At 41.7% G+C, this 19,709-nt stretch overlaps 2 protein-coding genes across 9 annotated transcripts in view; one reads left to right on the forward strand and one right to left on the reverse strand.

The window, feature by feature from the left end:
- On the forward strand, positions 1-13,067 carry LOC123030991 (TAR DNA binding protein). Of its 8 annotated transcripts, none has more exons than XR_006416204.1 (9): positions 156-672; positions 4,152-4,405; positions 5,266-5,429; positions 6,445-6,585; positions 7,060-7,230; positions 8,444-9,753; positions 10,649-10,745; positions 11,367-11,467; positions 11,981-13,067. XR_006416204.1 is itself a non-coding variant. In XM_044445378.1 (7 exons), exons 1-7 carry the CDS (start codon positions 647-649, stop codon positions 9,569-9,571), a joined length of 897 nt encoding a protein of 298 aa, XP_044301313.1. In that variant the 5' UTR covers positions 157-646; the 3' UTR covers positions 9,572-10,507. The 8 variants fall into 8 exon arrangements, 4 of the variants coding, with proteins under 4 accessions (XP_044301311.1, XP_044301309.1, XP_044301313.1 ...); XR_006416205.1 differs by having other exon boundaries at positions 10,649-10,731; XR_006416203.1 differs by having other exon boundaries at positions 10,649-11,467.
- MASP2 (MBL associated serine protease 2) overlaps positions 13,021-19,709 on the reverse strand; it is a 17,284-nt gene continuing 10,595 nt past the window's right edge. Inside the window, exons 8-11 of the mRNA XM_044445372.1 lie at positions 18,103-18,181; positions 17,427-17,564; positions 15,499-15,573; positions 13,021-13,844 (exon numbers count right to left, since the gene is read on the reverse strand). Of these exons, the coding sequence (XP_044301307.1) occupies positions 13,069-13,844; positions 15,499-15,573; positions 17,427-17,564; positions 18,103-18,181 (1,068 nt within the window). The 3' untranslated portion in view covers positions 13,021-13,068. The remainder of the gene's footprint in view (positions 13,845-15,498; positions 15,574-17,426; positions 17,565-18,102; positions 18,182-19,709) is intronic.

Here is a 19,709-nt window from a genome sequence, read left to right on the forward strand (position 1 = left end):
CGCCATTTTGTCGGCAAGGAGGAGAGTGGAGGCCTGAGCAGGGAGCTCGCTTGATCCTCTTCGCACACGGCGCTAGGGGCAGGCAGAAACAGCAGCCGTTTTTTCGTCCCTTCTTCGCCTCCTTCAGGCCTCGGGCCACCGGTGAGCGCGGGATTGGGGGTTAGGCCCGGTCTGCAGCTGGCTGGCGGAGTGGAGGGCTAGGCTAGGCCAGACCGTACCGTGCCGTAAGAAGGGTTGGGCCTAGCGCGGGAAGGCCGGCGAAACGGAGGAGAGGTTGAACTACATGAGACAAATAGAGTATATGTAGAATGATTTGAAAATATTTTTGAGCTCTATGTTTTGGGTTGAGCCCATATTAATAGTTGTCACACGCACACTGAGTCTTAATTATGGACGTGGCCGGGGCCCGCTGTCTTCGGGTGCCTGGCAAAACAAAACGTGGCCTATAGTTCAGATCAATGCACACTGTTACACTTGAGAGAAACATTTGTTGGGTTCGAGTGTTGGACTGAGACTCAAGAAATGAGAGTCCTAGGCCCGCCCAGTTCGGCCGTGAAACTCGGTGGGCTAAGTTTTAATCTAGTCACTGACTGTTTGCTTAACCTAACTCGCAGGGTTTTTGTGAAAAGAAAAGGAGTTCTTGAAAATGAGAAGTTCACTGAATAGTTTTGGGTAAGGCACTGCTTCTCACCTAACCTTCCTCTCAGGGTTGTTATGAAGATTAAAATGGAGAAAGGGAGTATCCAATATTGATGCTATTTGAGGGTACTTTTACTTGACAGCTGTTGCCGGTAGTACTATGCACGCATATGCATGCACAAAATTATATACATGCATTCACAAATGTGTGCATGCATGTGTGCACATAAATACTAATATACATGCACACATTCATTTCCCATTTGTTATTAACATAGTGTCATTGAAATAAAAGAAAATGAAGAAAACATAACTAACATACAAACAACATGTTAATTTTCTTAGATAAAATTTGAATTGATCGATATAGCTGAAACATATGAAATGTATACTGCATTATATTTCATATAACGCAGATAAACTACTGCTTGTAAGCATTTTTATATGTTATATAAGCATACGTATATAAAGAGTGCAATGTTGAAGCGACAATCTTTATCCAGTATAGATGCAGCCACTCTGAAGAGAATGTGTATAAAGGAGCAACACCAAAGTAATTTCAAATGCATTTAGAGCTAACTGTTTTGGTTTCCATCCCTACCAGTAGCTGTCATGTTAAGTGGATACTAAGAGCAGCTTACAAGATTTTTTTTTCATTTGCTCATAGTCTCTTAGATTTATAGTTGTGTTCAGCTGAACAAATGGAAGGACACTAACACACTTGACAGAAAGTACAATTTCTGGAGCTACAGACCCAGAACTTGTAGTTCATGTGGCCTTAATTTGAAAGATAATTCATAAGCTTTGTATAATTCATCTCTCCTTTTTTTTTTTCCTTAAGAATTTTTGCTTCTTACATTTCAAGCTACTGCTCTTGATACTCATTTGACATCATAGGTACTGATGAGGGCAGAAGGCAAAATGCCTAGTTCTAAATATATTTTGAGATTACCTGTTATTTGGCATCTCTGTATTTATATGTACATCAGTGCAACCAGGCAGACTTAGAATTGCTGAGAGATATAACCAGTCAGAAGAAAAGTCAGTATTTCCAGTAAAGCAACTGGCAAAGCAGGAATAAATGTATCATTTATTATATGTAAGCTACTCATTGGCAGAACATATTTGAATACATAAATAATTATAATAAAAAGGTGCTTTATCTCACCTCTGACCATTTCAGGAATGTCATGATCAGAGGCAACCTACCTCCTGTGACAAATGGGGCATAGTGCTTTCATACCCTGCTCATGGGCCCCTGAAAGCATCTGGATGGCTGCTGTTGGAAACCAAATTACACATGATGGATGAGCTCTGGTCCAGAAAGGCAGTTCTTATCTGCTAGGCACTGTGATATTTAGGGCAGATGCATCAGTGTACAGAGTACCTGTTTGCTGAGAGGCAGTTGCATTTGCAGGTTGCCTCCCTTGTTTGCTTTCCAAAACTGCTACCTCCTTGCAGTATTTCTGACATTCCTAGCAGCATCTGATTGGAAGCATGATGCTATTGTAGATGGATGAGTGACCTTTATTAGGTTCTAATAGGCAAATTAATGGAAGATACGTATTTTAATGGTTATTTGTTGCAGTTGCTGAATAGAACCCCACTTTGGCGTTATGCTTTGTTTACTTATTAAAGGTTAGGGTTAGTGTGAGACATGGTAACTAGGTTACCTAGTTTTTTTAAAAGCAGCATCTTTGCCATGCAGTTTCGTATCTCTTCTTTTATGGACTGTTGTACTCCATAATAATGGTGGCCATCCTGCTTTGTAGTGTTTGGGCTTTACCTTGGACTTTTTACTTTTTAAGCTTTTAAACGGTTTTAATTATAAGTTAGTTTGGGGACCTTATTCCAGCTGAAAGGCAACCCATATATTTACAAATAATGAAGTATGAGTAGCTTCGTGTCGCAGGGATCTACAGTAAAGCATGCAACAGAATAAAATCAGCACAATAATGCAATTGCAGCACACAATAACATATTTAAAGTAAAGTAGCAGGATATCACCTGTTGATGCTGTCAAAAGTTCTTTAATCATTTTCTGCAAATTTCTGATGCCTCTATTACATACTCCTTGTGATGTCCAAGTTATATTCTTTTGCTCTTGAGTTTACTCCCTTCTCTGGGTACCTTGATAATTGTTTTTTCGTTTGGTGGCATAGTCATAAATTGTTTTTATTGTGCTTTGAATTGGTGAACTTTAGCAGCAATTTCATAGCCATCTTGTGGAATGCTTTGTTTGTAATCCCATTTTATGATCTAACTCAAGAATAGATAAGAGATTAGTTTTCCTAAAATTAGTTCATTGTTCAGCAGAGATTGTGCATCAAAGGTAGGCCTTGTGTTGTCTCATCATTTCATTCACATACATCCTTCCTGTTTTCCTTTTTTACTGTGTTCCTTGCTATTTGAATCTATCAAGATTTCCTAAATGCGTACCCATGATGCACTTTTGTGTACATTTTGATAACTGTTTTGGCTTCCCTAATCAGCGTCAAGGTTTGAACGAAGAAAATTTATATGCCAAATCTGCCTGTACAGCTGTTGGTTTTCTAACAACGCTACATCTTAAGTGTGCATCTACTGCAAAATGTTTGTTTGCCTGCCTTTCTGTTTCCTATAGTTAATTGAAGGGAAGCACACTCTGGCCTGAGCAATCCACCAGAGGAATAAGGGCCATTGAGAGGTGCATGGAAAGGTACACCCTCCATGAAAGAACATAGGTGAGACAAATCTGCTGCAGCAATCGGCTAGAGTTGCAAAGAGCTTTCTCCCCCTCCCTTCCCCAGCAGAAAGAACTCTGCTTCAACTGCCAGTTGTCCTAGAACTGCAGAAGTGCAGTGACATATTATTCTGACCTCTGCTGCCAGTGGGCGGACTGCCAGGTAGCTGAACATCTGTTTGAGCAAGACAACCTGCTTGGTTGTAAGCTGGCTATAAATGCACTTTTCCAACTAGTCACTTTGTTCTGGCCATTCTCCAGCGCTTCCTCTACTCTCTTTCCTTGTATGTCCTGTCTTTTCAGTTTGTAAGCTGAGGTTGGGACCTATTTCTTTGAAGCTTTATGAGATGATTTCATCCTGCCTTTCAGACAACATCAAGATGAAAATAATCTATATATAGGAAGATGGGAATCTGCCTTATACTGGGCCATTCTATTTATCCATCTAGTTCAGCTCTCCAGAGACCTTTCCCATCATCTGTAATTTTGTCATTTTAACTGGAGATACCAGAAGTTGCGTTTTGGGCCTTCTGAATGCAAGGCACATACTGAACCACTGAATTACCTTTCCTTATCTTTCACTTAACTGTGTATTTGGAGTGTATGCTGAATGTCTTACTGTGAGAGCCAAGGATGTGTCAGTTATGATATTACTTAAATAGGAAAATAGAGGAATGGCATTTTGCATTTGAGATGGACTTTTACCGAGATACAGCCATTATTAAAACTTGGAATTACCTTTTACAAGTTAGATGTTGCTCACTTTCCTCTCTTTAATCCTTCTATTTAGTAACACCACGGCGGAGATGTCAGAATATATCCGGGTTACTGAAGATGAGAATGAAGAACCCATTGAGATTCCTTCAGAGGATGATGGGACTGTGTTGCTCTCTACAGTTACTGCTCAGTTTCCAGGGGCCTGCGGCCTGCGCTACAGAAACCCTGTGTCTCAGTGTATGAGAGGGGTCAGATTAGTGGAAGGAATTCTGCATGCACCAGATAATGGCTGGGGAAATCTGGTATATGTTGTTAATTATCCCAAAGGTATGTGCTCAGAGTTCTACTTTGCTAAAGCATTATTTACACATAGAACTCTAGTAGGAATATTTTATTTATTTATTTATTTATTAAAACATTTTTATGCCGCCCCATTCGCCGAAGCCTCGGGGCGGCTTACAACATTTTCTTTCTTTTGGCTTGCCCACAGCTTTAAAAAAGCGATCCCCATCACCCACAGAGTTCTGAATTGAGTGAAAAATGGGATTGGTTAACAACAAATAGTAGTGTAGTGTCTAACTTGTAGAACTGGTTCACAAAGCTATTGTGATTTTTCATGGTTCATTTAAAGCTTGGTAGGTTGTCAGGCCTGCAGGTTGTCAGGCCTGCAGCTGCCATCTTAAATATCAGGCTGTGTCTTGTCATGTCATCTGAGTACAGGGTTTTTTAAGTTGTGCAACCCTAGCCAAACCCATAAACTCTTTTAGGGTTGTGCGTGAGCCATTTAGCCTTTGTAGAACCCATGGTTTGGATGACACAACAAGCTGCAGTTGTAGCTTGAATATTCAAAATTACAACTGGGTTACATCACAGCCCACTCGGATTTAAATAAACTATGGTGGGCTGTTTGTGTGAACCAGCCTACCACAAATACATTCCAAGGTTGCAATTCTGAACATAGTAACTAGGTGATAAGCACTATTGAACCCAATAAGACTTCCTTCTGATTAAATTGCCTGTGTTTGCACTATAGGAGACCAATCCTGTGTGTGCTTACTTTAGAATAATCTCTGTGTTGTCTGCACAGGAGTTTGGTGCCAAGTCAGCGTAGGGCTGGGCTGTACATAACTTTAAAATGACCTGCTCCTTCAAAGTCTTCCACTTAACTGGGTTACCTTTCTGTTTAGATAACAAGAGGAAGATGGATGAAACAGATGCCTCGTCAGCTGTTAAAGTGAAACGAGCAGTGCAGAAAACCTCTGATCTGATAGTTTTGGGTCTTCCATGGAAAACAACAGAACAGGATCTGAAGGAATATTTCAGCACTTTTGGAGAGGTTCTCATGGTGCAGGTATTTGACATTCTTTTCCCGGAATAGTGATGACCCTATAACAGTTCGAAACTGCTATTGTATGCATGGCACTGTCACCTCATAACACTTGTAACAGTTGCTCCTAGTTTTGTAGAGGAAGAGAGAAACTAAGTTTTCTTCTACTGCTGTTTAAGCAAGGGAGCAGGATTAACCCTTTTTGTATAAACCATAATTAGCCAAACGATAGAAGTGTAACTCCTGCTCTGTGTCATTAATTTCATTATTATAAAAAGAGCATTATTTAAAGCCTTTTAACCCCACTGCCCAACAGAAAAGACTCCTGGATCAAACAGTCTCTGCCCTTAAACTTTATGATCTAAAAGACTCAGCACAAAAAGAAAAACAGATGAGGACAGAAGAAGAAGATGAGTCAAGTTGGACACTAATTATTGTGACATGGCTCTTATATTTGACCCAAGGGAATGGAAATAATTCAGGGCCACAAGGAGCCAGCCAGAGCATGGTTTTTCAGTACAGTCAAGGGAGCTGAGTTGCCCTGCTTCTCCTTTTTTCCTTTTGCTACAGTTTGAACAGCTTTTAACTTTTAGATGGCATTTGAGGAAGAGAGAAACCTAATGCTGCAGCTGTTCCGAAAGGAAGGCAATTCCTGGTGAAGGCTTCAGCCAAAGAGCAGACATTATCATTTTTGTGTCCCTTCATTTGGCAACTTGGTCTGTGAAATAATTGTGTGGAGTTTTTTTCAGTATTGAGAGCCAGTGTGGGGTAGTGGTTAAGAGTGCTGCCTTGGAACTCAGGTGATCTTGGTTCTAGTCCCCACTCAGCCATGAAACCCACTGGGTGACTTGGGGCCAATCAAAGACTGTCTAAATTACCTCATGGGGCTGCTGGGGTGCCGATTAAGTGACGGGAAAGAGAACCTTGTGAGCCACCTTGCATTCCTTGCAAGAAGGAGAAAGGTGGAGCGTAAATGCAATGTAGTAATGGTGGTGGAGGTGGCGATGATATCTAGCCATCTGATTTTCTCTAACTGTAGGTGAAGAAGGACATCAAAACTGGCCACTCCAAAGGGTTTGGTTTTGTCAGATTTACAGACTACGAAACCCAGGTGAAAGTCATGTCTCAGCGCCACATGATAGATGGAAGATGGTGCGACTGCAAGCTCCCGAATTCCAAGGTATTCCTTGTGGCTTGTTCTTGACTTGTAGTCATGCTGTGCCAAAATCCTTGTCAAGAACTTGTCACAGATGATTCTAGACAGGGAGATTCTATATAATCCTGAATATATTAGCTGTGATCCAAAGAACTGGACACATACCAGATGTCTCGTATTATGTGGGAAGTTATTTATGAAGATGAGGGACTTTGAAGTTGAGTTACTTTATGAAGCCGGTTGTGATATTGTGATTGTGGAAGTAGAGTGAGGTATTAAAGGAAAACAAGCCAGTGCCCCTGCTCAAACCCGTTCAGAAGATCATGTAAGAATATGGAATATATTTTATGATTAGCTGCCACCTGCGTAGGAAAATTGGAAATTGTTCCCTTGTAATTTGTACATGTATATAAGTGCCCTCCATATGTGCATTATTATAGTCGCTGAACAAAAAAGAATTTTCTATTAACCTGAGTCTTTGTTCTGCATTGACACTAGCAAAGTCCAGATGAACCTTTGCGTAGCAGGAAGGTGTTTGTTGGGCGCTGCACCGAAGACATGACTGCCGATGAGCTCCGTCAGTTTTTTTCGCAGTATGGAGAAGTGGTTGATGTCTTCATCCCCAAACCCTTCAGAGCTTTTGCCTTTGTTACATTTGCTGATGATCAGGTATCCATCCAAAGTGTCCGGTTGTGTGGACAACTTGTTCTTAAGAGTTTTCCATTAAGCTTCCATTTATTTCCGTTGCTGCAAATGGCTCATGAACAAGAGCAGCTGCAGTTACTGCTAATGTCACTCCTGTCTGGCACATAATTAGTTTTGCTTTGATGTGTTGCTTATGTTCCATGTACATGTTATCCTGTGTAGTAGCTTACTACGTAGGAGGGGGAGTGAGGCTACACTTCTAGCCATGGCTCTGATGTCATGTGTGCGTCACCCACACATGAAGTGTAAACTTCATGCTCAAGCTGCTGCTTTATGAGGGGGCTCTGTGCCACTTGGATACTCGTCCAGTCAAGGCTCCCGATCATGTGGCATCCCGTTGATGCTCATGCAGGGAGACTCCCTGGCAAATTGCATGCCGGTTGGAGGGTGTTACAAGAGTCATGACTGTTGCTATGTGGTAAGGTCTTACCTGTGAGCAATGTGTGAGTAGGCTTTAAGCTTTGTTTTAACCCAGAAAAACATAACCCTGAGATATTAAACTTGACTGATATTCTGAAACATAACCAAATACCTCTTTAACGGGGCAGCACATAATGGCATTTTGTGGCTTGATGTTTACAAAAAAAAGGCCTTGCAAATAAATGCAGCTAAGTTCCTTACCCAAAGGAGTTGACTAGCCTCAATAGATAAACATCCCTGTTTGCCATTTGTGGCATGCTGACTTTGCAAGGAGAATCAGGAGTAGGGGTAAACCTACAAGGTTGGAAACTTTGTTTCCCTGCTTCCTGGGAAGTAGCCAGTTTCTGTCACAAGCCACCAGGCAAGTTGTTGAACTACTGCTTTGCACAGTTTTATTGTTAATTAGTAAACTGAAATATTGAGATAACCAAAGCATTTGATCATTTCTGTTCTGGAACTTTTAAGTTCATGAGTTTCTGCTTTCAAGACTCCTAAGTTAGCTGTTCCTATTAAGGAGAAACAGTATGAGGTATAATGTACTTAAAATGAATACTATCTTTAGTTCCATTTTTTTCCCCCGAGGAGACCTATATTCTGCACTACAGTAAAGGGATCCGTATGACTTTGCAAGGAGTACTGTTTATTAAAATTAAGCACCTAGATTTGTATGTTGTTACTGTTTAAAAGTTACATGTGTGTAAATTTTACTTTCTTTTCTCTTTAAAATTACTCAGTCTGCATACCTTATTTCTTATAGGTTGCCCAGTCCCTTTGTGGCGAGGACTTGATCATAAAAGGAATCAGCGTCCATATATCCAATGCTGAACCTAAGCATAATAGCAGTAGACAACTAGAAAGAGGTGGAAGATTTGGTGGTAATCCAGGAGGCTTTGGGAATCAGGGTGGATTTCCTAACAGGGGGGGAGGCGGTGGAGGTGGAGGGTTGGGAAACAACCAGGGCAGCAACATGGGTGGTGGGATGAACTTTGGGGCCTTTAGCATCAACCCAGCCATGATGGCAGCAGCTCAGGCAGCGCTGCAAAGCAGTTGGGGAATGATGGGGATGCTAGCAAGCCAGCAGAATCAGTCTGGGCCATCAGGGAACAGCCAGCCACAAGGCAACATGCAGAGGGAGCAAAACCAGGGCTTCAGTTCAGGAAGCAATTCTTACGGAGGCTCGAACTCTGGTGCAGCGATCGGGTGGGGCTCCTCAAATACAGGCTCTAGCAGTGGGTTTAATGGAGGTTTTGGATCAAGCATGGATTCCAAATCATCTGGCTGGGGAATGTAGAGAACCTAACACTGACTCTTTGGTGGGAAATCAGATTTTTTTTTCTAGAGCTCCTGGTAAGTATATTATAAGATGCATATACTAAAACGAAAACAAAAAAAAAACTCCAAATCAATTTGTTCAGCGTGTAGTATATTTCAACAGTATTTTTGACACTTTTTCTTTTGTAAGGGGGGAAAAAAAGAAAAGATTAAATGGAGTTTTATAGGTTTTGTTACATTGAGTTGGAATACATGAGTTGGGATATTGAGTGGCTGAAAGAGAACTGCTGTTTGCCTGACTGGTAAACGGACGCGCTGCAATTTGGTAGGAATTTGTAAAAAAAATTTGATTCCTCATTTCCTAGTCAGCTGAGATCTTTGCATGTTTCAAAAATGGAAGCCATTTTTCAGAAACTGCATCCTATCCTTGTTAGTTTTTTTTCTTTTACAATTTAATTTGATCCCCCGCCATAAGAATTTCTCTCTCTCTTTCTCTCCCTCCCCCTCCCCCCAAATGTCCTGTGTGGAGAATGCAATGTTGGTGTCGGCTTTTTTTCCTTTTAACACTGTCTCCCCTCCTCATACTAAAGTACGGTATGAAGACCTCATTTAATCCTTGCAGTTCATCTCATTTCAAATGTGTATGGAAGAAGCACTTCATTGAAAGCAGTGCAGTAAAAAAACACACACACACACACACAAAACAAAAAAACCCTGCCTTAGGAATATTCCTGTCTCCATGCTTTCCTCATCCAAGACTCCTTCATCACACTGCACATGCTACGTCTTAAGACGGTGGGTGTTCCATTTTTATCCGCTACTCTTTTTATTTCATGGAGGTCGTATTCAACGCTATGAACGCAAGGCTGTGAGATGATGGATACCGGAAGGCTTGTTTGAACTTTTGAAAACCTTGTGTGGGATTGGATTGGTGGTGCCGAGGCATGTGAGGGCTTGGTATGTGCGAGAAAAAGGAGGAGGCGCATGCAGAGAGAGACTTGGTGGTGCATTATGGGATTTTTTTTAAAAAAAACTTTTTTTCTTGGCGCGATGTCCCTCGATCCTGTGACTTTGGTGATGAGAGAGTGTGCGGAGAGCAATGGGAGAGGACGTACGAGTGTTTTTTTTTTCTTGCATTCAGAAGGACATCCCGATCTGGAAGAACTTAATGGGGGGAGGGCTTTTTACTTAGTTAACCAATTAGTAGAATGTGTTAAGTGAAATGAATATCTGTATTTTTTTCCCTCCTTTATGTCAACTCTGCTGTGAATGCTGTATGGTGTGTGTTCTTTTCTGTTTAATGATCCTGTAAGTGTGGTCATGTGAACTGGAGGTGGGGCTTTCGATGGGAACGCCCAGCTCATGGTGTGCTTTGCCAGTGTTTTTGTAGCAAAGCTCATTTCTGAGCTCAGGGGTTCCCTTGTGGGTGGAAGTTTCTCTGTCTGTAAGATATCCATATGAATGCTGTTTGCTGCAGTTCTGTGTTTGGATGCTTTTTATAAGATTTGTCAATGTAGGAAATTCTTAAATAAAACTGATTTAAGTAATATGTGTGTGTGTTTGACAGCCCCTAAGTGCAAAGAATTCATAGGAGTTAACTTGGTGGGGTTTTTAAAAATACCTGGTGTTGGTATAAAACCACTGTAAAGATGTATTTGGTATTTTAAATTTGCCTCTTTTGTTAATGTAGTTGATACCCAGTAGCTTGGCTCCAGTCCCATCTTGGTAGCGTTTTGTGATATACACATCTGAAATCCGGTTCTGCCAAATGAGGTACCCCATCCCTGGTGAGCAATTCCCTCTAGGGTACTGGGTGTTGGAGATAAGAGGCCTTTGAACCCATCTGTGGTATTGACCTATTTCAGTGTACTCTACTTAGATAACTGAGTTGGTGGTACAGTAGTGATAATACCCCACTTAAGGGAATACTGCCAGAACAGTTAGGTTTTCCTGTGTTGAACAACAGGATCCGCAAGATTATGGACCAAGTAGTCCTAATTGTTACACCACTGGTGTCAGCCTATTTATTATTTACTTGATAAAAACGTACAGCTTCAGTTTTGTAGACTGTGTAAGCACCAAATGCATAAATGACCTACTTAAGTGGGTATAGTCCTGTTTTTGTGAAAATTGTCCCAGTACCCTGGAAGATTTCCTTCCTGCTTTCATCTGCTTTAAATCCTTAGAAAAGACACTGATGGACACTTTAAAAAAGGGTTGTTGGGGCTTATGCTGGCATTACTGGTGAATGGTAAAATCCATATAAAATCCAGTACGTGGTTCTCCATGTGAAACAAAATCTGTCAATGTTCCAGAGAACAAATATTTGTTAATGAATTGATTAACCTTTTCTGTACCTAAATCAGATCTCTTGCCAAACTCTGTACCATCTGAATTTTGCATTTTAGTACTTGCACTAATACCATCTATTGCTGCTGAATAACACTTAATATGGTATTCTTGGACTTCCAACGGCTAAACTGTGTCAACCCCGAGAAGGATCAAGAGGGTAAGTTTTATACCTCACTAGCATGGTTTCAGTAATTTGTTTCCACTTGTTTTTTAAAAAAGTAGCCTAGGGCCCCAAATGGAAGGGGGGAATACAGGTTGTGATATTTTAGTACAGTGAGAGCACTAAGGATTTTATTCTCCCCTCCCTTCAATCCTTCAGTGTATTAGAAATGTTTTCAAACATTATTCATACCTTTATTTTTATTTTCCATTAGTGTTGAAAGTGAGCTAATAAAAGGTGTTCTCATAACTTGATTGTCTGGAGTCTTGTTTTGCTTTAACTTTCCATCTATTGGGCAAATGTGATTTAAAGTAGGAAATGAACACAGTTTAACACTGCTAGAAGGATTATCTTGCTAATGAGCTTCATTTAGTCATAAAAAGCATAGTAATTTAACAAAGGCCCTATGTGAGCAAATGTGTTGTGTGTTTCAGTTACCTGCTGAGCATCTCTTAATTACTGAGGCTTCCATATTCAAATAGATGTAATGTTGACAATTTCCTCTTGCAGGCCAAATTTGTGTGGGTGTGAATTGAGTCTTGAAGCACTTTGGTCTCAGCAGTTGCAAATGTAATGTTGCAGCTGATTGAACAACACCTCTGGGGGTCTTGCCGTGTTCCTCTGAGCCACATCTATGGGATATTTTTTTGTTTTTGTTTTGCTGTTGGTACTGCCTACTGATAAGAACAGAACAGTGTTTGAGATATTTTCTTTGCAGTATTTTATAAAAACTCAAGATTAGCTCCTGCTGATGTTGAACAGCTAGTCTCCTGAATTGGCTGTAGAAGAAAAATCATTTAGATCCAATGCCTGTGATTTGCAAAGAGAATGGAAGAAATTGTAGAAGGCAAGTCTGTCAACAGCAATTAAAGTAGCCACGAAGTTTCACTCTTGAGACTTGGAGCATCTTTGCCTCATGTTGGAAGAAACTGCAGAGTCACATTGCATGAACCATCTGGTTCGAGATGGCCGGTGGCTATAATAACGAGTCACTTTCTCAACGTTTTGTTGAGACCCAGGAATATGAATTTTCTCAGAATCAGTAAGGCCCTCTAATCTCCCCTCTCTCAAACAGGAATAACATTTCTACTTCACACACATGCTTTGAATCAAGCTCCAGCACTGGAAGGATCGGCACAATCCCAATTCTTTTGACACCTGAATTTGAGGAAAAACAAAGGTGCTTTAACTGCATGGGGTGTGTGACTGTTCATGCGCAGTGTGGCAGTTCTCCCAGAGGAATGGGAAGGGAGATGAGTTTAAAGGTTGGCTAGTCAAAACAACGCACAGCCTCCCAGGAAGAGAACTAGACAAGTGAGGCAGATGTACTGATACCTAATTTAATACTGCTATTTTTTATTTTATTTTTGCAGTTCTGTTATATCTAAGCATATCCTGACTGAGCTGTCAATAAAAAGGTCTGGAAATGTTTACTACACAGTACTGTATCTATTTACTCGTACATCCTAGTTAGCCGGATAGGGCTTACTGCCAAGTGATGTGTACTTGGGCCTACAAATGTGCAAAACCATTTGTTGTAACAAAAGGAGAAGAGTTTGCATTTGTTTTATTGAAATAAAACAGTAAAAAAAAATCAGTTAAGAATTCCGAGCGATTATGTCTTCAATCCACGAAAGGTAATTCATTACTTTAGTGTATACGCCGTACTGCTCTGCAGAGCCACATTCCAAGCCCCAGGATACGATGCCACCGACAAACCACTTCTTGGTCTCCGTATCGAAAAACGTCAGTGGACCCCCACTGTCTCCACTACAAGAATCCCTCCCACCTTGTTCGTAACCAGCACAAAGCATGTTTTCTGTCACCACAAGTGGCTTCCCTTCCAGAGTGTGGTTTGCATATGCCGCCTTGCATTTTTCTGGATCAACAACATCTAACTCGGTATACAGCAAGGCAGAGGATTGCTGCCTCTTCTCTGTTTTCCCCCAGCCAGCAACCACACCAATATCACTTGTGTTCACATGGAATCTGCTGCTTCTTGCTGGCAGGCAAATGGGAGTGATATTTGCATTAATGGGGACTTTTTGTTTCAGTTTAATCAAAGCAATATCGTTGTCAAAGTTGACCCCGTTGTTTGTAAAACCCGCATGGACAAAAGCAGATTCTGCCCAGGCCTGGTGGTAGTGAAGGCTTCGTTTGCTTAGAAGCCCCATTTTCAGAATTAAGGAAGATGCAGCGTTTGGATTGGAGATGACATGGGCAGCTGTTAAGATCCAGTTATCATACAGAAGTGCACCTCCACCTGTTGATCCCTGTGGGCTGGTGATCAGAACCTGCCAAGGAAACTGACCAGGCAGGGCCCTCTTGCCCCCAAATATCCGCTTCAAAGCATTGGAAGTTTGGACTCCGCAAACTGAAAGGGAAAGAAGTAGGCTCTTTAAGTTAGACTGTCCTTAGGAAAGTGAAATACGAATGTCATGCATTTTTGTTTGCTAATAAATTTAAATACATGTTTCCTAAATGATTTGCAAACTGTTTCCCTGATCCTTAGAAGAATTGTATGGACTGCCTGGTAGGATTCAGCTGTTTTGTTGTGGTTCTGGTTCCCTTCTCTGTTGAAAGAAGATACTTGAAATACGGAGCCACAAACGGCCATGGAATTGGATACTCATGAGAGGATAGCCTAAACTAGGCATTGGTTGCTTGTGACTGGATGCCCTTGACTAGATTCTTTGGAGTGGAATACTGGCATTTAATTTTCCATCTCTTGTTTTTCATTTGCTCAGTAGCTGCTGCCCAGTCAAACCTGTAGGCTTGGTTCTTGCTGAGAGAGTTAGAGCGTGCTCTGTGAGACTGAAGGATGCAAGTGGGAGCTTGTGTGATGCGGGGAGGGAAATTGACTGTATACTGCTGTGTTTGCACATTGAGAGGAATCCTTGTCCAGGCAAGTAGCTTGCAAACTGATCCTTCTGTAGTCATTAGATTTATGCCCCACCACTTTCTCTTTTGTTTAAAGAACTCAATCTTACATCAGACCCTTCCTGCTCTCAGTCTTATCCCCACAACAGCCCTGTGAGGTAGATTGAGATGAGAGGCTGTGACTGGCCCAAAGTCACCCAATTGGCTCCATGACTGAGCAGAGACTAGAATGCAGATCTCCTGAGTCCCAGTCCTAGGCTCTTAACCACGACACCACACTGGCTCATAAATTTTGTTACGTTTCTATAGTGCCCGATAGCTGAATGATCTAACTCTTAACCTCAAGCAAGCACACATGGACCTTTCAGCTAGGAAGGGAAATGGTGCCAGCCAGAAATAAGGGAGAGATTTTTAGATACTTGCAAAAATACTTGAAAATGTCTAATTGTTTTTATTTTAGGGGGAACCAGCCAGGTATTGGGCTAAATAGCTTGGGACCAGTTTGCATGGTCCACCTGTACCTATCTGACCCCACCTGATCAACCATGGAGGTGTCCAGCTCACATACTTGCTGGATTTTATTTATTTATTTATTTAGAGTTTTTGTATGCCGTCCCATCGCTTAATGCCTCGGGATGGCTTACATAAACAAACATAGTATAAAAATACAGATTATACAAATTAAAAACCCAGTTCACTCCGGCTGCAAATTAAAACCTATAGTTAATATTAAATGTTATTAAAATATTGTTTAAATAAAAAGGTCTTAGCCTGGCGCCGAAAAACAAATAACGACGGCGCCAGGCGGACCTCTCTGGGGATATTCAGATACCCTGGATTTCAACTCCCATCTTTCTTGGCTACAGGCCAGGGATGCTGGGAGTTATAGTCCAAAACATCTGCAGAGGGCAGGGTCTGACTTTTTTCAAAATGTTGAAATAATGATTTTCTACCATGGTCATTTTTAATGACAGCATGTAATCTGCATTACTATAACAAGTCAAATTTGAGGTTAGTATGACTCACTCAAGGTTGCTTAGGTATACTAGTAGTAAGCAAGATGGAAGTGCAAAACTCCCACCACCTATATTGAACATATCCTGAGATAGCCTTCGTTCACGTATTCTGTATTTTGTTACATAGGTTACCTGGCTCACAGACAGGAGGTGCTTTTTTCCCTCTGGAATCCTGCCAGAAGCCATTGGCTGCACATTGGAAGTTACCTGCAAAAGCATTTGAATCAACTGAGATGATAGTGGAGAGATCCACCAGAAGAGAGCTGGCTATTTCAGATCAGTGTGAAATCCAGCTCTGCATGTTTCCCAGTCCCTGATAAAGTTTTCACTGAAGTACGGATTGGGAAGGGATCTTGGAGATCATCTAGTCCAGACCCCTCAATGCAGGTTCTTAAATACCTTCAGCATCCATCCCTCATGCTTGTTTCATAAAGCAATCTCATCCAACCAGACCTTCATGTTGGAATTGCTTGATTATCCCCATTGCACCCAACCCATTGAGGTGTTTCAAGCTGAAAGGTAATGAGCAGCGTGACTGCAGAACTTGGATCTTTCTAGCCCATACAAGCAGGTAGGCACACCCCAGTGACCTGACATGAAGTGTGTGTGTGTGTGTGTGCTGTGCCATCACACCAGCTCAGCTAATGACTGGGAAGGGAACCTTTGTTGCATTTCTGCCCCACCCTTCCGTTGGGGAACTCAAGGTAGCTCTTTGTGGGACTGGAATGGGTACTCTGTCCTATTGGCTATATCATCAAGGCATTCGTTACGCACTGCCGTTTCTGACGAAGGGCAACCTACCTGTCCTTCACAGCCCTGCTCAACTCTAGTACATTCCAGGTTGTGACTTTCTTTTATAGAGTCAACCCTTCTCATAATTGATCTTCCCCTTCTGCCTTTGATGTTCTCTAGAATGCTTGTTTTATTCAATGAGTCTTGACTGCATCGGTTTTGTCATTCTTGTTTCTAGGGAAAATTCTGGGTTTAATCTCGAACCCACTAGTTCCTCTTTCTGTCACTCCAGGGTGTTCACAAAGCTCTCCTCCAGCACCCTGTTGCCTTCACTGTAATTTTCTTCATTGTCCAGCTTTCACACCTATACATGGTGATTGGGAAAACGAGTGCGGATGATCTTGGCTTTGGTCTCCGGTGAAATGTCTTTATACTGGACTCTTTTCTACTTCCCTCATTGCAGCCCTTCCAAGACTCAGTTTTCTTTGAATTTCCTGCCTGCAGTCTCCTTGTGAATTGATGACTAAGGTTGAGTGTGCAGAATCTTTCACAATTTCAGTTTCTCATTGACAGTAAATGTTTGTTGTGCATGTAACAAATTTAATTCTTCAGATGTTCATCTTAATGGAGCCCAAACAGATCCATTCATGCACAAGAGTAGGTGTCAACTGGCCCTCAAGTTAGCAGAAGTGTATCTTTTAAAGTGGGAATCCTAAAAATAGCCCGTATGAACTTTGGCCATGGAGTACTGCATTGACTTTTATTTATTATTTGAGGTATTTCTAACCCATCCAATCACTTAAGTCTCTTAAGTGACTTTGCTCACAGCAAAATCTATAAATACAGCGATAAATATAAATAACATATATCCCAAACAATAATAAACTAGATATCCCATGAGTGAAATAAATAAAATTAAATTAAAATCTATTAACATTAAAATATTGGGTGAATAAAAAGGTCTTGACCTGGCACCAAAAAGCATATAATGACGGCACCAGGCCAACCTCTCTAGGGAGCGCATTCCGTAGCTGGGGTGCCACTGCAGAGAAAGCCACCCTCTGGGTATTCTGATTTCCTTCAAGGAGGGTTCCCGGAGCAGGGCCTCTGCTGCAGATCTTAGGGGGCGGGAGGGCATATAGGGAAAGCAGGCATGGCTATTTTGCCTTGAAAGGGGGGACTTAACACAAGAGCTCCTTATAGGCAACAATCCTTAGCAAGCTTATTTGCAAATAAGGTCCCACTGGGACAAATGCAACTGACTTCCCCGGATGCCTGAGCGGGACTGAAACCATTGTTGCCCAAATTAGAGAACATTTTTCTCTTACTGGAATGTTGTGACTTCAGCTGATAGAAGCGACTTGCGCAGTTATACTGGATCTTGGACTGGTATGTGGTGTTACGAGGTCCTGTGACATACTTCAGTTTTCCATTTGCTATCTCCTCAGCTGGACCACAGTCAACAACTGAAAAATAGATAACAGGTTTTAATTTATTGTTTAAACCCCAGAACAGCGGAACTGTGCATGTGGCTTCCCCCAAGTTCAATTCATAGTTCTCTCCAGTTAAGAGTTTTTTAAAGTTATAATTTCACATATTTCACATGTATCAATTAAAATATATTCAGATGCATGTAATACTTATTTTTTTGCCCCTCCCCATTTTTACTTATTTCATTGTGTTTTGATATTTGAATTAAAAAAAAAAAACCTCAAGTGAAAAGAGCCAACTAGCAAAGCAGTGCCAAAAACCTCATACCCAATTTTACTTTCTAAGCCACATTCCGGAGCATGAAGAGACTTGAATTTTCAAACAATTGTTACAACAGTAGGGCTTGGTCTGTTGGCTGCTGAGCTGCGTTCCTGGCAAAGATACTCCTGAGAATGCCAAATTTATATATTTCAATTCAAGCTTGCTTAAGCTCCTACCAGAAACCATGAAATGCGTGATCCACCTGCCTGTTGCATGTCCCTGCCCCCATGCAAACTACGAACATGGACATACTGGTACACTGAGCCATTGGCCTGCTCCAAGAGCCATCCTTCTGACATACTGCTGTGAAGGACTCCACAATCAGCTCGTTCTGTGTGGGAGGAAAAACACAGATCCATTTATTTTCTTCCTGGAAAACAACTGCAGCTCTGGCAGCCCAAACGGATGTACCCCTCTGGAGAAATACCTTTTGTCCAGTATGCACAAAAGCATTTGCCACTGGTTATCAATAACAGCAGTAAGGCAAGCCCTATTCTCCCCTGCCTCAAGCATTGTGTGCTTTTCCAGAGGCAGGCGAGGCTGAACTGGCCAAGCACAAGTGGAGGGGCTCCTGCACTTCATCAGGTCCAGCCTCTTCCCCACTGCCTGGCTCAGTTGCAGGATCTGCGGCAGGCTTCACCAGCCAGATGCCCTCCAGGTTCCGTGGACTACAGCTTCCGTCAGTCTACCAGCATGGCCAGTGGACAGGAACAACGGAGATCATCGTTCCCAACCTTTCGTTAGGCTCCAGACTGGGAAGACGGATTTATGGATCTATTGTGCTTAAGCTTAAAGACGAAGGTCCCTTGATTACTCAAAATCTGCTTCCTTGCCATGTTTATCTTTGTTCTTGCCCTGCTCTTTGGACCAACAGAGATCAAGGTTGCTCCAATCATTGCAGGACAGACTTTCAGACAGTTGAAGATAACTTTTATGTCTTCTTTAAACTTTCCTTCTTCACTTGAAACTTTCCCTGCTCTTCCAACCATTCATTGTAGGACTTGATTCCCAGCTAGGTAAAAGTGGCAGCTTTGGAGTAGTGTCCTACGTGTGGCATACCCTACCCAAGAAGGCTCATCCAGTGCCCCCAAGTTATCACCGAGTAGCAAGTCCTGGCTTAAAAAAGGAAGAATCAATCTCGGGTTTTTAAACTTTTCACATTGTATTTTTTATGACCCAAGCTTTCCCCCTTTCCCTTTTTAGGTTACATTGCAATTATATTGTTTTAGGTGCTACTGATTTTTTTTTTTGGGGGAAGAGGAGATATTTTTGCTTCCATCAGCCACCCTGAAAATGCAACTGTGCTTTTATTATTTTTTATTATATCAATTGAATTTGGGCATCGAAACAGAAGGACAGAAAAGAAGCAGGGCCATTCCACAGGCTGTGTGAACAGACCTGTTTCTTTTGTTTTTTCTCAAGCTTTTTCTGTCCCAACTGAAATAGGCCCCAGTCCTGTCACTGTAAGAACTCCTAGTGAATTTGGTTTTCCTTCTTTTCCTATTCTCTTTTCCTTTTGTGTAATGGCCTTCAGATTACGGTAGCTCTCCAGATGTTTCTGAACTCAACTCCTAGTATTCCTGGCCATGGTTTCAGCTTTTGGGAGCTGAAATCACAAACATCTGGACATCCACCTTCTGTCTACCTCTTATTTAGATTGTAAACCTGAGAGTAAGGACTACCAAGGACTCTCTGGGTGCTTTTAAAATAAAGTCTCTGAGAATAATCCTGGGGCTCCTAGACAGCATCTGAAGGGCCATAGGATATTTCAGTGTCCCAGATCCGAGGTCAGAGACAACATACTGAGGAGTTTTGGTGGGAGGGCAGGAGATGGGAGAGGCTGGGACACAAGTTACCCT

Source organism: Varanus komodoensis, unplaced genomic scaffold (genome assembly GCF_004798865.1).
Source record: "Varanus komodoensis strain SLA01 unplaced genomic scaffold, ASM479886v1 scaffold48, whole genome shotgun sequence".
In the NCBI taxonomy this organism is placed as follows: Eukaryota; Metazoa; Chordata; class Lepidosauria; order Squamata; family Varanidae; genus Varanus; species Varanus komodoensis.